The sequence below is a fragment of the Sinocyclocheilus rhinocerous genome, unplaced genomic scaffold (assembly GCF_001515625.1).
Source record: "Sinocyclocheilus rhinocerous isolate Xijiao unplaced genomic scaffold, SAMN03320098_v1.1 scaffold53, whole genome shotgun sequence".
Lineage (NCBI taxonomy): Eukaryota > Metazoa > Chordata > Actinopteri > Cypriniformes > Cyprinidae > Sinocyclocheilus > Sinocyclocheilus rhinocerous.
The window spans coordinates 1,299,735-1,318,275 of NW_015645538.1; the positions used below are offsets into that span (position 1 = coordinate 1,299,735).

The window sequence follows — 18,541 nt, forward strand, 5'->3', positions numbered from 1 at the left end:
CATGTGAGTGCATGTCAGAACATTAAAGTGAAGAAACATGAATTTAAGTTTCATGTCACTGTCTTGTTTAATTAAATTACGTGATTCTGCTTAAGTGAACTATGCTCATACAGTATATGTCTGATGTCTGCTACATAACTTGCAAGGTTAAACATTTTCTGTACTTAAACAAATCCATAATTTCTAAAACGAACCTTTTAGACCAAAGGTCATAAAAATAAATCTTTCTTTCTGCAAGTAAAATGAAGAGCAGCTACGGCAAACTGGATGTTGATATAAAAATGATAGGAATTCACGGCGCATAAAAAGAGCGCAGATACGGCAAGCCACAAGGTCACTCCCTCATTACGGTGTACAAATCACAATTTTACGGTAAACTGCCATTCATGCTTTTGAGGAAATAACTCTCAGTGGGGGGTTAAATTAAATCGTCTGGAAACTTCTGCTTGTGAGATATTCGTGGGAACTGAAATTCAGCCATGATTTCGCCGATAAATGCTTATCAGCACAAGATGATCTTGCAATGATCTTACAGTCACTGTTTGCTGTAATCGACTCCAAACGAGTAACACTGATTTACCATAAAATAGTAACAAAGGGTAGACTCACAGATAGAAAACTTGTTGCTGTTGTCTTTGCCAGGGAATAATTTTACTCCTCTAGATTTGAAATCTACAGACCTTTTCACTAGTTAAAGGGGAAAAAATGAAACAAAAAAACATGAAATCAGGTGAAACAGGTTTTAAATAAACTTGTAAGCATTGAAAAATAAACCATCATCAAGCGCATGAGAGAGAAGAGCAGAAAAGTATAGCAGTGTCAACAATTTCCAAAGTGCTCTGCAAACAGAAAATATGGGCATGTGTTGAATAAAAGGCAAGGGCATAAAATGAAAAAGTGAGGGAAAAAAAAGATTAATAAAGGAGTGGAGGGACAGGACTTCTGTTCAGTTGTCAACCTTGACAAGGGGAAGATTTCAGCTTGCGCTGCATGTCTACACCATTTGATGTGAAGCAGACTCTGTCTAATGCCTCTGTGAAGTATTTTGGACCACAAATGTCTGCCAAGGTATTCCTACGGGGGAAAAGTGGCTGTTTGACATGCATGCAGACAAATGGCACGGTCCTTAGGGTTAATCCAGACAAGCATGTAGCCCAGCATGTCAAAGGTCAAACAGAAGTCTTGTTGGGAATGCAGAAGCTCATAATAATAATAATAATGAAGATGATGATAATATTAACTAGTCCACTCTGAATATTTGTTAAAACATTGTGGAAAAAGCTTTTTTTTTTTGCATTAATGCCTCTTCTTCCCTTTGTAAATGGTGCATGTCATTAAACAAGCTAACTAATAAATGCATAATGAGTGCAAAGCAACGCAAACAATTCCTGGTCATCACATTAGATATGGGAAGACCGACCTGAAAATGAACCCTGGCTTTGCCATCAGATGCAGTGATGTGACAGTGACTAGAACTCGGTAACAGCCAGGTTAAATGGACGAAAATTAGAAATTCCATAACATGTGTTATATGAAATGAGTGTGATTTTCTGTCAGTAAATTAGTCTTCTGTCATATGTAATGATTTGGAGCTATAAGCAAACAACAGCCTTCATTTTATACTTTAAAACCGCATCTGCGATATTATTGGAAATGGGATTTATACATTTTCATAGAAAACAAATGTTACCTCCATAATAGAGCTGTACATGTTTGTCTCTTTAACTGAAATGGATGTCACAGGGAAAAGAGAACATGTTGGGGCTCTAAACTTTGTGTAAATCTGAGATGTAGTATTACTGTACAGAGCCATGCAAATGTACATTCAACAATGGCTCTACTTCCTATAGAGATACAATACATTCCTAAATATTCAATTTTTGATAAAGAGGGGCCTACATTTGACAGTTCAGGCAGCCTATGAATATGAATGAAATACGATGTTTGCCCACCCTTACATAATATTTTACCAAACACTGTTTCAACATTTGTAACGTCATTTTTCAAAACCCTTTGATAGGTCCAAATGCTTCCCAAAAATCACTTTCACAGCTAGAAAAGCAGTGATTTTATCCAACTTCTAAACACACGATACATCATCTAAGTCCAATGCCCATCAAATCCTTAAAAAAAATAAAAAATAAAACTGACTACATCCTAAATAATATTTGAAGTCTTATGTGTAAAAAGTCAGTAGCAGCAGATCAAAATCATGTATTAAACCCACTCTGGAGCAAAACTGACAAAATGACAAATTTCTCTTGTTTCCTAAGATGTATCATTATTTCAAAGTACACTTACAAAGAACATTAATTAATAATAATACATTCTGGGAACAATACATTTTAGACAATATTTGAGGCATAGAGTTGCTAGATATACAGAATATAATTGACTCAATCTGTATTTTTTGTTAAATCAAATCGCAGCTGCAGCAAAGCATTTACAACACAAGTAAACCAGGTCAACATTCCAGAGTGTTGAAAAGCAGTAATGCAAAGCCTGCATTCTTGTTCAAGACTTGCATGAAAACCTGTTTAGTATTTGAGCTGTAAAGTTACCTAAACCACCATTTTAGAAGTGGTAATACTTTTAAGGTGGATGAGAGCAAGTTGAAATTATTTTCTGTGCTAATCAACATTATGCCAGAATTAAAATGTACAGACCCAGAGCATTACTTTAAAGTCACCCTTTAGTATTTCGAAGTTAACGTGTTTAAACAGTTTTTATAGATGGTCCCTTTTTTAACTCAACTGAATGCACCCCTGTATATCTGGAGGAAGCTGTTTAAGAATGATAGGTGATTATAACACACCTACAGTATCCAGCTGAAAATGGAATCATTCTAATGGAATCTCACTTTCATTACTGAGCACCCATTAACCACCCACTGGATCAGCCCATCACCATAAATAAATAAAAACCAATGGAAAACTGATTTCGAAAAGCCTTCAACATGAACCTATTTAGCATTCATTTGAATATGCTATTGACATAGACACACCCAGATCCAAAGGTTTAGTAAATTATTCTGTAGATGGAAATTTGCTCTGGCACCTGTTTCTACTTAAAAGGTTTATGCTGAATAAATCATTTGACAAGAGGCCTGCAAATGAGATGCTCTGCAAGTGACAAGACATTAAAACTGAGGAAAGGACTGTTGACCTTAGTCAATGACATGACATTAAACCACTTTTAAAGGTACATTAAAACACACTGAAATTACACATAATGCTAATTGCCATAATACTTCCTTTTTGCGATCATAAGAAAACAAATCTAACCTTAAACTCCAGTCATAATCACAACTCTTTTAAGCTGTGGCACATCATCCCATTAACACTGGATGTTCTATCATTATAAACTTGAGTAGAAACACTGACATAAAATCGTAATACATTAATAAGAAATTTTGGCAGAAATGGGCTATACACCAGAATGATGATGATGGCGCCACATTTCTGTTATGAAAACGAAAGCCATTTTTCACCAGTTATTATCCCAAATGATGTTTCATCATGTCTTTCAATCACTTATGTCACTTTAGACATCTCAAGTAATTTGCTTATCGCTTCTTGAGTATCGCAAATGGCGCAAAATGTTGTACGCCATCAATAAAACTAAGATCAGACTATAAACACACCAGACAACACATTAAAACACAAACTCATTCATTATAATTCCCAGCCAACAGCCTGGATGCAACATCAGCAATCTGTATTGGCAAATCCACAAATGTATGCTAAATACAGTATATTCTAATGCACTGTAAAAGAAGCTGTTCTGCATTCCTTCTACCCCAAATATGCATCTATATAGGCAATAAAGACCAAGCTTTCCGCAATTACTGTCTATTACCTGTCAAACCAAACTTTCCTCAAATTCTTTATGGCACCGAACCGACATTTTACATCTATAATTAATCATTTAACATTTTCCTGAGCCTCCACATGTGTGACAAATGCATTTCAACACCTATTCGGGCTAAGAGCGCTTTTCAAACAGTAATTAATTTAAAAATCGAGCAGCTGTCAGCAGCTAATCAAGGTCAACATATTCATGGTTTCTTGGAAATGACTGCTCCACTGAGCTGCACAGGATGTGATGGGTACAAATCAAGTCTTCAAATCCCCATTGCAAGGAACTCATCAACTCAAACCCAACTACTTGCGATGGGTTCGAAGGTTTGCCATCACACACATTTGTTTTTCTTGTTGCTGCAGACTCACACCTTCACCTGTTTGTTCTGTTAAAGTTAAGCGAAGATTTCAAAACACAATCAACAAGCTACAGCATCAAAACTCCAGGTGAAAGTGCTTTCAATCCGCTTTGCCTTTCATTTTATATGTACATTGGCTCTTCCAGGTATCTTTGATTTGATCTCAGACATGTCCTTGCATTGCCACCTTATCTCTCTGCCGAGTCCCTTGGCAACCTATCCCCATGTCCATCTAGTCAAGGATAGATTCCAGTAATTGTTTTCCGCCCTGGATGTCAGATTATTAGCTGGACCAAAGTCAAGCGTGGATCCTGTGCACCATTTGTTATCGGATAGGAAATAGTGATACTATCATATTTCCCTGCCATAAAACTGACCTTCACCTTCTTACTTTCAGGCATGTGAGGGCAACATTACATAACATCTCAGACTATACCAGCAACAGGGCCACACAGGTTTATCATCTGATTAGTGTTCTTATGGTTTAATGCAAATTACAATTCGTTGATCCGCTTGATTGTGCTTTTCATTAAACAACTGTCTCTAATAAAACCGTTAAGATAAACGATGAACAGAGCAGAAGTATAATAATACTTGCAGAATACTTGCCACTTTCTGGCCATTACTTCATCTGAAAGCCTTCCTGAGTGAATTCTGACATAACTCTTGGATAAATCTCCTCTGCTGAGACCAAGCACGCTACACTTGTCTAGAAGTAATGGCAACACTGAGAGCCATTAGAGCTACGGATATATTTTTCTCCTGGGGACGTTTACCCTTTAAAGACTTCTATACCCCTAAGGACTCAGACGCTTACAAAACCTCTGCATTATCAATGAATAGTGGATGGCGTTTTCTTTAATGGAGACTTTCTTTTGTAGATTGAGGGTGGGGGTGTCTAATATCAGCTGTGGCCTCAGGACTTCAGATCTTAATGACCTCTGCAAGCACAAAACTCAATCACAATAAAATGTATATTTCAGTTCTTTTATTTACAGTTACTGAAGTCGTTCAAGAAAGCGAGAAGAAAACTGTAAATGACCTACGAGGTGAGATAAATACTGCTTATGTTCTTAAACTGAGCGGTTTGATGAGCCAATGTTGCTCAGAGGTAACTTTGGTTGTTATTTCTGCTTCTGTGAATAATCTATACAACAAAAAACCCTTCTATGTGCCCTTAGGTTGCTTATATATATGAGTAAACATTAATAACCACTGCCAACCAGCAAAGAAAATACTAGCTGTGCTTTTGTTGATCCATTGCCACTTTTGATAATAACATGTTGGCTATGATAACCATATCAAGCATCGCTCTGTCCAGAGAATTATGTACAGTATGTACGAGATGATCCACAAGTGCACATAATATTATTATGTTATACAAATAAATTATTAGCCACTCTACAGTCAAAGCAAGTTTTTATTTCATATAATCAGATTTCCTGCTGTTTTTGTAAATGATTATGTTCAGAGAACCTCTTCATGCTTATTTAGCTTGGTTATCAATTAGACTGCAATGTTCCTGTATCCAAAATAACTAGATTAAAAAAAAAAAAGAAAAAAGATTTTAGGACATTTTTTCCACTTAGCAACAGCTCACCAATTTTTTAGAGCAAAAGTGAAGGTGAAATTCTGCTCTAAAAATACAGATAGTGCTGTTTATTTGCATGGACTGTTAGCACTAGTTTTATCCACTGTATTTTTCAATGCAGAAGTAAACAATTTCCTGTGAATGTTTATGACTTACAATTCATTTGGTTTAGTTACAGGTAAACAAATAAAAGAATAGCAAAACAGTAAAACAATTTTGCACAACAACCTATGTGTTTATAATTATGACACTAAATTACAAGAATATCATAACAAATACTAATTCGCAACATCAAATTCGTTTTTAAACATTTTATGAACAAAAGTCAATGGAAGTTTTCCTTCCACATCTCAAAAAAGTAAAGTTTCTTAAAAAGTATAATGTTTGCCAAAAACTAAAAATAGATAGCACACCTAAAACTGAAATTCAATTGAACTGAATTATCTACAAAACAAGGATCACACTGTCATTAATATTTTTAATATTCACCTTTTTGAATTAAGTTTATTCTTTCTTATCCTTTTGACATTGTTTTTGCCCTTGTTTTAAGAATGAATTAAACAACAAATATACATAAAACAAGAAAATGTTGCCAATGAAGTAAAAAAAATAACCTATAATGATTTTTCCAGTGTTGACTAGAAAACTATAAGCAGAATGTTTGAGGAATATTAACAGAGTGCTCTCTTGCTTGCCCTGTACAGATGATGATGGGTAGTTTGGCACTGAAATATTCAGTAAGAGGTTCTGGGATTCCACTCTGTTGCCTAAAATTGAGACAATGGTGTGTGTTTCTACTACATGTCAACTTGTTTTTGCCTAAAGCCCATGCAGGCACAGATCCAAAAGACAGCGAAGCCGGAGTTTGAGTCTGAAATCTATTATTTTAGACCTAACGTTGTTCAGTCAAGACACTATGCTACAGTTTATGAAATACTGATAATGTGATATTCTTTATTTTATTACGTTGTTACGCCGATATGTCAACAACTTTGATCTCCATATTAGATTAATTTCACATTTCCAATTCTCCAATTCAAAGGCTACATTGCTCAAAAGATTATAACATAATGTTCGGCTTGTTTGACATTTAAGAGGACATTTGAAATGCCCAACTTAAGCAAAGCAGGCCGTAGATTAGGGCATTGTCTTAATTACAGACTGTTTGCTGGAGTTTCTGTAGCACTAAAGGCATTAAGTTAAGGAAATTCTTGAGGAATTGTGTTTGACATAGACCTCGTAGAGTCCAGCCAAATAATTACTCCCTCAGGCGAACAGTGAATCCAGTACGAACATGCTTCCACAATCTTGCAACCAGTTTAAATGGATGGTGGCAGGAGTGACCATCAAAGGAGGACTTTATTAGATGTGGCATCCACTCCAGGGAAGGCATGACAGAGAACCTGTGGCCACATACGGATTTCAAGTTCTATTTCTAACTGACCTACTCTGAAAAGTGAGCAAGACGTGTTGCAAAGCGCTTGCTGTGTCATCAAAAGCAAGTTTGGTAGAAGAACTCCATTTGCACATTTGCAATTCTTATTGGCATTATGAAAGCTGGCTCCCCTGGCCCTTTGCCAACATCTTTGCCCTAGTTTACATGACTTATCTTGGATTATTCTCCATTATCATGCTCACCTCTAAATGACTTAGGCTTGAAGGAGAAGTTTGTTTTGCGAATTTGACACCACTACCATCTGTACATGCAAGCTACCGTGTTTATTTAGTTGCTTTGGGGGTTGAATGATGTCTTACACTTAACACAATAAGGCATTTCATTCTTGCAAGATGCATTCACATTCTTAATGCAGACAGAAACAAGCTGCTGCTCCCTGAGTACCTGAGCAGAAGATAAAAAAAAAACACTTAACACTTAAAAAAACACAATAAACTTTCTGTTATAACCATTTTCTTAAAGTCTAATTCGCACTGCACTGACAGACATTCCAGACATGACAAATCCCAAGATGCTCATTCGCTGAAAAACAAGTACGACCAATGCCAACAGAGGCAGGCGGGGTTATACACTGATCCGACAAAACCTGACGGATATGTCTGTTGCCGTTGGTTGGTGTCTGTCTTTGCAGTGTAAACTGGCCTTAAGATGTTTCTTGCAGTTAATTGGCCTTAAGAAGTTTCTTGCTATTAGAGTCAGCACATAATTTATTATTTAAAATTTAACAATTATTTAAACAATTTAAGTGATTATATTACATGATATGCTAATTAATTAATACAAATTAATTGCCATTAATTGCACATATCAATATATGATAACAAACTCCCCAAATTAAGAGAATTATAGTGTCATGAATAGACAAGCACTGTGGCTTTAGTACAGGGTTGGGCAAAATTCAGAATCTAAGAACTGGCTCCCTTTCAATCCGTGCGTAATTTGAATTAAAACGGCCACAACCCACAGGAAGTTGAAATGGAATTTGAATCAGAATGACAGGAAGAGGAATTTACTTCATTGTAATTCAGAGAAAGTCAACACAGGTAACGCATTCTGAGAAATTAAGGGCCAGATTTACTAACAGCTCGCGCCAGCACAAACCATCTTCTGGTGTTGAAATAGTACTGTCAGGATTGACTACAAACGTGCAATAAAGAATTAGCGCTAAAAAGGCGTGGACAGTTATTTTCGCGTTCAACCTTATTGAATATGCATTTGTAGGAGTTTCCCTTAAATTTATGGGAGAAGAGTATTAAAATGAATCATGCAACGTGATTTACTAACGTTTGCGCTTGTCACCATTATTTAATGCCCCAAAAAAGCATGTCTTAAAGCAGGTGGTAATTTGCGCTGCTCTGGGTAGATTGCGCTGGTCATTATGGAAATGATCTAGCTGTGCCTGTGACCTTTAATGTGCGCATTGTCAGTAAATCGCTCACAGAATATGCGCTTTTACGGACGCTAATTTGCCCTGTTTAGTAAATCTGGCCCTTAGTGTTCTGTCCTGGTCCACAAAAGTTAATTCATTACATATGATGAAATGTATAAATAAAATTTTCATAGGTGGAATTTTTTTGGCAAAACATCCAATGTCATAGACATTTCATTTCATTTCTATCTATCTATTGTTTTATGGACCTGTTTTAAGGCCTGCAAACCATCAAACTGCAAGGCTTTTACAACTTAAAAAAAACCACTCAAAATGAGACTGTCAAGCAAATATCCAAATTAATTTACATTTTTATATATGTATGAATTTCTTTTCTTTTTTTCATTCTGTTTCATTACATTTAAACTGCAATTCTAAATCCTTTTGTAGACGACTCTCTCTCTCTCTCTCTATATATATATAAAGATTAATTTTTGAAGATACTACCTCCCACTCTCTCCATTTTGCCAAGTTGCTGTACTCTGACTCATTATTTCATATATAATAATTTCATCAGTTCAGCTCCTGGTCAGATCTCTAGTGCCATATTGAGAATTTGATCAAATTTTATGAATGCGACACCTTTACTATTCAGTTTTATTAGCAGGCCATCCAGCTAGCACCACCAAGCCTTTATGGGTGATCCAGAAAACAGCAGCACGTCTGGACTTCAATCAGCCAAAGAAGAGCCGTGTCATACACTTTCCACTCGCTGCCTGTTGCCGCTAGCATCAAATTCTCAAGACTCTGATTCCAGCATAAAGAACATTCACATTCCCTCTCGTTCCCTGTGGTCAGTGAATCAACAATGCCTCGAGGAACCATCACAATGCAGCACAAGGTCACTTTCAAAAACTTCATGCTCACTGTCACTACTAACCTTCATTAGAGGAATCCATTCCAATCTTCAGAAATCGTCCGAAGACACACCTTTTAATGCAGCATGCGACTAACTTACACCTTTACTCAATCATTATACTTTTCTCTTAATATTTTTATGCACTATTCTTATTTCTCCATTTAATTAGTTAAAAAATATTAAAAAGTGTGCTAAATGGATGGATGTTATATGAAGAAAAGCCTTTCCTTTAAAGGGGTCATATGATGCGATTTCAATTTTTCCTTTCTCTTTAGAGTGTTACAAGCTCTTGGTGCATAAAGAAGATCTGTAAAGTTGCAAACACTTAAAAACGGTCATTTTGTATAGTTTTGTAACATCTGATTAAGAAAATCATCCAACTTTTTTCTTCTGTCATATTACTGGTTCAGAATGAATAATGAGTAGAAGGACATGTCTACCTCATACTCTTGTTTCTGGACTCTGGAGTTTCTCAGATGGAGACCTGGGTAGTCTGTGTATATTGAAGCCAAACAGCCCCTGCCAATAACAGCTTTATTTTCTGCAGATGAGCGTTTCCATCAACTGGCATCTTGAACCAGCAACAGCTGGTTAATGTGTATAAGAGTGGAGCGGGCCGAAATGGAATGGGCTTCCATTCTGATGGCATCTCTTTCAGATGAATCAGTGGGCTAAATTGGATTTTGCTGGGCTGTGTCCTGAAGCGCAGTGCAGATGTTGCTTTTTGAACCCGATCACTTGTCCTGGTGATGCAGTGAATACCTGGTATTTCACAGTCAAAACTCATGCCAGCTCAATTCAATGCAGCAAGCTTCTAATCAGCACTCTTGGATCTTACACAAATCAAACAAATCCAATCCTATAACCAAACTTCTGCTCACATTTTCAAATATCCAAGATGATTGCATGTCTATTTAGAGGAATGGACACAGAGGCAGACTGACCTGACAGGTCTCTAAAGTTACACAAAGCCTTTCTGTAGAAGTACATTTAAGGTAAATATGGAAAAAAGGTAAACTCTGAATTCATAATTGCAAGATATAAATTCAGAATTCTGACTTTTCATCGCTTTTCCAAGTTTACATCTCACAATTACAACTCTGAGTTTACATCTTGCAATTCTATTATATATATATATTTTGTTTCTGCCACAGAATAAAACAATATAAACTGTAATTGCAACTTTATAGCTCACAATTCTGACTTTTCTTCTCAGAATGGTAAGTTACGTTTATATATACTGCAATTGCAAGAAAAAAATTGCTAGAAAAAAGGTCAGAATTGTGAAATAATAATTTGTAATTACCTTTTTTATTCCCGTGGCAGAAAGTAGCTTTCATACAAAAATCATATATCCATGCAAATGAGGTTTGTTTTTACTGAAGGCTCAGAAAAGAATCCAAACGACCCAGTGAAGACGTATATAAATTTCCATATAAAACAACATTATGCAACACTTCTGTAAGATAATAGCATAGATATGTAAGGGTTGGCAAACAATTTCATATTTCACTCCAGACCTCTACAGAACAGCTTCCAGTGAATGGTTGTATAGATACTGGAATCGAGTTTATGGTAAATGTGTGTAAGTAGTTCACAAACACAGTACGCAGCCAAGCACATGAGGAAAATTATGGCTATGAATGACCTGTCAAAGCATACAACTTAAAAGCGGCTTGCTTTTCGCCGTTCTTTCTTTCAACCCCCACCATTTTATTACATTTGAGCTTCCTTTTTTATGAAAGAAGCAAAAAGATAGCTACTTCCAAAAAAGACAAAACATGATTTGTTGTTGAAATATGAGTTAGTTTGGAGAAACGGCACAAAACAAAACAAATCAACCGAAAAAGGAAAGAGGCATTCAAGCATTGGCAACAAAAACAACACTTTTCTGACTCTGAATGTTGAAAGTTATTGCAAAAAGAGCCATGTGAGCTGAAGTCAATGACAATCAACACAGTTTTGAATTATCTTTCTCATGCTTGCATTAATTAGACATCTGGAACAAAATGATAAATGACATCAAAATGGGTTTAACATAAAACTCCAATACTCTTTTTTTTGCACCTTTTATGCAACAAAAATAGTCAAATCAAAGATAATTAATCGTGTAATTAATTATCCAGAGAGGACAATCGAATAGACTTTCACTACATTGTTCACAAGAGCAATCCTAGCCATGGAAACCATGCTTGTGCAATGACAAAGCGAGAAGTTTACCTTGATAATGGGCACTGAAGCCTTTGTATCGATGGTTGCTGTCAGTAACAAAGTGTAACCTCAGCCAGTTCTTGTTGCTAACAATAGGAGATGGGACATTCATTCCGGATAGCCTGTAAAACATGAAGGAAAGCTCTTTACATTTGTTACGGAACGTCACCCATTAACAGCAACAACAAAAAACATTTATAATAACATGGCATCTGTCTAGAGGGGCTGTAAAACTCATGTTTTGTAGATGTACAATGCTAGATAGCTCTGTCAAAATGAGTTTAAATGATCTGTCTGTTTAGGCCGTGAAAGTAAATGTTTGGATAGTCAATATTTTATCTTCTGAAGTATAAAACTTTTTGAGAGCTCATAATATACTACCAAGGTCACTGATCTAATACTCTGACATTTTGAGGCACGGCACTTGGGACATTTAACGGAGTACAAGCACCTTAACACTTAGGCCACCATTACTCATGAAGTGCAAGTCGGGCCAGATACGGTCAGCACGCTCCCTGGACACTTTTGAGGGGTGGTGCACACAAACTGAACATTTTGACAAGTAAAAAACATCATTGTGTGTGTATGTGTGTGCGTGCGCAGTGTGTCGTGAATCAGCGTGGTGCTGCAACAGAGGACAGAGGTCATTGTAACCCCAACCCTCCACCCATCAAAATGCTCCATCTTCAGCCTACATCTGTCTCACTTTATTGATGACTAACTGGAGATGTCATTAAAGGACATGGCCACATGAATCACACTTTAATGGCCTTCACAGGCTGGAGCGGAGCCATATCATTACTGTTATCTTTCTGTTTCTCTCTCTTTCGCTCCCACACACACACACACACACACAGGCAGTTTGCGTTCTTTTGCTTGAACTTAAAGGTAAAGTCTGTAATTTCTGTGCCACTAGTGTCACCACACAGAATTATAAAAAATAATGACTGTTTGTAATGTTTTTCCAGTACACAGCGCGACTTGTTGTGAGTGCGACAGTTTCAATACAGCACAGCAGTTCAACAAACAATATGTTAATATCGGGTAACCTACATTGCAGACAGTATGTCCAGTTACTTTGTACGTTTTCTGGTCCACATACGAAAATATTTCCAAACGAAGTCAAACAACTGTGGCGTACATCCCTGTCAGGCAAATCTTAGCAGTGCTATTTTGTTCCTGAATGAATCCGTGTTTTGAACGAATCGGCTGAGTGAATGACTCACTTACTCATTCGAATTCAATAAGGAATTCAATTGTTGATTCAGGAAAAAGTTGATTCAGATAATTCACTCATAAAGATAGTCAATTTCCAAATTACTACATATCCCAGAAGAGCCCTACGAGATAGCAGAAGGAATTGAATTCAACCCATTGACTTAAATATTTAGATTCAGTTCAGCAAAAACACTGATTAATTTCAGATTAATTTCGTGCCTCTTTCTGCAAGTTACACTATTATGCCAGCAGGTGGCAACAAGTATCTCATCGAACATTATGAATAATTCTTTCAAACATTCACTCAACAGATTAGTTGGATAAAGAAAGAAACACCAAACACAGCACCATTTAAAAACACAGATAATAGAAAGACAGCTAAACAACTCCATAGCCTCCCAAAGGGACAACTGATTTTCTGACATTTGAAAAATGTGTCCTTGAAATATGTATTCAGGAGTTGTATGAAACTTGGATGAATGTTTGTCACATTCTTGTCATGCAGTGGCACAATCACAAAACAACAACACTTGCACACATAACCCATTCCATATTCATGACTTTACATGTCTCAGTGAGTTTAAATTTAAATCTGAAATGGAGTCCCATAAATTAAACATATGCTCCTATAAAGATCATAAATTAATTATGAGTCAAAACTGATTTTTTTTCTTCAGTTTTACGGGCATAATCTACTTTAGGAAATGAAGTATGGCAAATGCCCCTTAAATTTAAAGGCATAGCATTAAAAGCTTTAGTTTATCCCTTTTGCTGCCAATAACCAAGGCTCACAAAGCAGTCCATGCCAAAATATACTTCATACTCATCTTGGTGGTTAAAACACAGCATCTTTGCTAAGGCTTTAAGGACAGACACATGTTGTATTTCTTTTATTCTATCTATGCATGACCAGCACTATAGAACAGACTCTACAGGCCCACCCAATCATGAACTCTGCTTCATCAAAATAAGTCTTAATATTGCCACTTTAATTTAGAGTTTTTTTTATTGTTGCTCAGAGTCTCAGCTTTCAAGTTCTATCTATTTTTTCTCCAATATTAATACATGAAATGTCTTTTTTACGCTCTTTAATGTGAGTGACAGATCTCTGTAGCTGCCTCAGTTCAAACAGAAGCACAGAATGTGAGTGAATCAATCGTCTCTTCTGCTTTACTACTAGCTGCAGCATGAAAAAAAAAACATTAAATAACATCAGAGAATATGTTGAGAGACACAGTACAACTACAATTGAAATGTATCATAATGCATCAAGTGTATGAACCAGACATTACATTTACCAATATCGAAAAAAAATGGTGGAGAGATATTGTTAAATATATGCATTATATTACAAAGCATTACTTTTTTTTTTTGTTCTGTGCATAAAATGCAAAATGTGTTTCAGCATTAAAATGACTCAAAATGATGGAGATGGTCACAAAATACTTGTGTATTCTTGTCTGCATAATGCAAATGACAAAAAACAGCCCACCCACGCCCTTGCAGGTGGGCCCTCCATTGCTACATTAAAAGTACTGAAACCTCAGCTAGAATGTCAGCTAAAACCTATAGGTGCCATGGGACAAAATGTAACTCCCTCAGATATGTCTTTAGATGATTTTAGATGATGAAGGAACACACCGGAATGTAGCATTTCAGTAATGTCCTTGTTGTATATCAGCTCACTTCTGAACAGAAATACAGCTTTGTTCTTTAACTGTAAAGTAAATTTCAGTGCACCAGTGAATTTGCTTATTGGCTTATTGATGTGATCGTCTCATCTGCGAGTCACCCTCCTGAATAGCACGTTTCCACATTTGTAATTGCCTGACATTTTAATGAAATAAGCGTGAATTTTGCAGTTACATAATTTCTCAGGAGCTGGAGAGGCTGGCAGTGTTTGAAACCAACCACAACACCAGAATTCCGATTCCTCCACACCGCTTATATCTACCCCTGAATAAATCACCATGCAAGCCAATAAACACTTTCACATGGATAAATGTAATTTAATCAACATAGCTCATTCCAAGGTGTCTGTTCTCTCTGTGTGTGAATGTATGTGCGGATGTTTGTTGGAAGGCAAGGTCAGGAAAAGGAAGGGAAGGTTATTAAACACATGGATGAGCAAAGAGTGGTATATGAGCAAATCCTACCATGTCAGTGCAGCTAATCCACATGGGATGTAGAAACGGTTTATAAATAGGACTAGCTGATATGGTGCTGCAAGGAAACTATTACTGCTCAAAATGTGTGCATATGTCATTCTATATTTTGGACCAAACAGCAACTGTTGCTAGGTATAGAAACAATAATATGTAGGAGTGGACAAGAGGTACCAAAAGTAACAGAAAAAGTCAGGAAAAGAGCAAGATAAAGATTTAATAAGAGGAGAAAGAGGTAGAAGAACTTTCTGTATCTCTGCATTCAGAAAGGTCCTCAATGTCTAAGAGATAACTATGACTCAATGTACTAGACAGTGACAAGTTAATAACTGCCTATGATTTAGTTGATGCAAAATTTTTGCTTTCAGTGTAGGCAGAAATATTGCTTGTCTTATTAAGAAATGGCATTACAAACACTTAAAGAAATCATTTCAATACCTCAGACATCCAGCAAGGAAAGGTACATCAGATAAACACTAAATCAGACAAAATTACACCTCAACCTGTGCCACAAATCGGACAAGATTATATAGCAGCGTTAATGTAATGTGGGAGATTTCAGATGCTGGTCTATGCATGTGAATGATGTGAATGACCCAGTGAAATCAATAAATGCAGCAAAAGACACACTGAACTACAGAGCATGCTCGGACTCCAGACATTGAAATGTGGCTTCAAAACACATCGACTTCTCTAAAAAAAAAAAACTTCAAAAAGGGGGATTGAGACAAAAGGGAGAGAGCCTTCTCACGAGGCAAAGAAAAATAAGAGCGTATCGTCATTGACCATAATGGACTTGGCGAGCATTTAAGCTTTTGCAATGCAAGTCACATCCCTTTCTCAGATCAATAGCTCTCAGTGGTTCTGTGCAAAATTAGGAGAGATTCATTATTAGCAAATGACAGCCGTTAGCATGTTCCTTAATCAGGGAATCTGTCTTAATTGCCTACCTGCTAATTAAGACAGGTGGCAGCACTAATATAGAGACCCTCGTCTTTTTGGCACACAAATACACAAACATAAAATGTATCACAATTTCCACAGAAATACAGTACAACTGTTTTAAACATAATAATCAGAAATGTTTCTTGAGCAGCAAATCAGCATATTAGAATGATTTCTGAAGGATCATGTGACACTAAAGACTGGAGTAATGGATGCAAAAAATTTAGCTTTCCCATCACGGGAATAAATTCCTTTGTAAAATGTATTAACATAAGGGAAAAAATTTATTTATTTCACAATATTAAAATTTTTGTTATTTTATTTTATTTTTTTACTTTTTTAGTCAACTAAATGCAGCCTTGGTGAGCATAACAGACATCTTTACAAAAAATAAAAATAAAAAAAACTCTTTGAAACCCCAGACTAAATCTCACTTTACTGTTTAGTAGTTTGAGAATAAGCTTTTATAAATAGCACACCAATTGTTACTGTCACACACAGAAATGAACACATACTCTTTCTGAAACGTCATCAGCATCCTGTATACCTGGGCTCCCATGGCGAGAGAGGGGGGCAAGACATGGAAAGAGAAAAAGAGAGAGGGAAGAGATGGAGAGAGGGAGTGAGATGAAAGCAGGCTCTATAGCATGGGTCTCACACCGTCGGTTGCCTCATCAATCATGGGCCACCGTAGCCCAGACAAACGAGAGGCCGCTGGGAAGCCGCTCGCGTCTCTCCATCAAACTGATGTTTTGAAAGTAAGTAATCAGTGTTCTCCACGGGCACTCCTTCTGTGGCAGAGCACCCCTCCTTCCCAACACTCCTCCCGTCCTCCCTCCCTACTCCCATTTGTGATGCACTCTCCCCTTGTTCTCCGCTACATGGAGTCAAGGCCTCTCCACCCCCATGGCATTGTGGGAGCTATACTTTATCCATCTCAGCACAGTGGGAAGGACCCGATACTATCCAAACTGCAAGGGGCTTTTTGTGAACAATCATGCTCAACAGATGGGGGAAAAATACAGATGATGTACAGAGGAAAAAAGTGGTTGCCATGTTCATTATTTCTGTGGTTGACTTGCTGGACCTCTCTGGGAAACACACACACACACAAAACTATACTGTATATATAGTAATTTTTCTTTTTGTTGTGTGCTACAGTAGTAATTGGAAAAACACAGGAAAAACGTCAGTGCTTGGTCCTATTTGAAGTTATCCTAACAGGAGTAGAAGGACAGTTTTTAAGCATATTTTATAAATTAACTGTATTCTGAAGCATAGTATAAAAAATTTAAATGAGATATTTAAAAAAGAACTCGGCTACGTTAGGCTACATTTACACTAGTGTGTTTTCATTTTAAAAAGCATAACTTTTGCTACGGATACGCCTGTCAATTACACTACTCCGACGTTTTCGACCCTGGAAAACGTACTCGGTTACTAACGTAACCTCGGTTCCCTGAGATACGGAATGAGTACTGCGTCTGTTTAAGATGCTTGGGGGAAAACTCCTTTTTCTCCGATGACTGAAGCCTTTCAATAATGCAGTGTAACTGCACGGCCATTGGTTCGTGCAGTGAATAAAAAACGAATCAATGGCTCGGCAGCCAGAATGGGCGGGGTCATCTGGCTATATAAGCAGCACATTGCCATAGGATCCTCAGGTTACTTTGACTGAAGCGACGACTGAGTCGTGCAGCTACATAGCACGGCAAAGTACGCAGTACTCGTTTAGTATCTCAGGGAACCGAGGTTATGTTAGTAACCGAGTACGTTCCCTATCGATACTACACTCGTACTGCGTCTGTTTAAGATGCTTGGGGAACCATTACAATCCCGCTGTGCTATACTAGAGGAACGACTAATACTTGAACTTGCCTTAAGTACCCAAGGGGGCCCAGAGGGACCAAGTATTTTGCAGGGAAGCCCTGCAAAAGGCAGTACGGCTAAACTCAGAGAGGTCGGCCTAGCCTTGTATCATTGTCCCGAAATAATTCAGTACAGCCTCGGAACTCACTGAGGGCCAAGCGCGTACATGAAGGAGGCAAATGCCAAGCACTGGTTGTCATATGACAGAGTACCCTGCTATGCAGAAAGGACCTGCGCCTGTAAGGCTGGGATGTCCAGACTATAGAATCTGGCAAATGTAGTGCGGCCACCGAAGCATACGAATAGCTGATCCGACCACCTGAACGGGGCAGAATGCTCAACATAGACTTTCAGTGCCCTGACGGGACAGAGTAAGTTCAACTCTTGGTCTTGCTTCAAAGGAGGAAGCGCCGATAGAGTTATTACCTTTGCTCTAAATGGAGTAGAGAGCACTTTAGGTACATAACAATGCCTTGGTTTCAGGACGACCTTAGAGTCATTGGGCCCGAATTCGAGGCAGGTGGGGCTCACTGATAGCGCCTGCAGATCTCCCATACGCTTTACCGATGCTAATGCTAG

The 18,541-nt window shown here is 37.4% G+C and overlaps 1 protein-coding gene across 1 annotated transcript in view; it reads right to left on the bottom strand.

Annotated features, from left to right (window-relative positions):
• The window catches only part of LOC107706218 (CUB and sushi domain-containing protein 3-like), a 406,816-nt gene that overhangs the window by 184,979 nt on the left and 203,296 nt on the right, over positions 1 to 18,541 (bottom strand). The window contains 2 exon segments of the mRNA XM_016509850.1: positions 610 to 687; positions 11,775 to 11,887. Coding sequence (XP_016365336.1) covers positions 610 to 687; positions 11,775 to 11,887 — 191 coding nt within the window.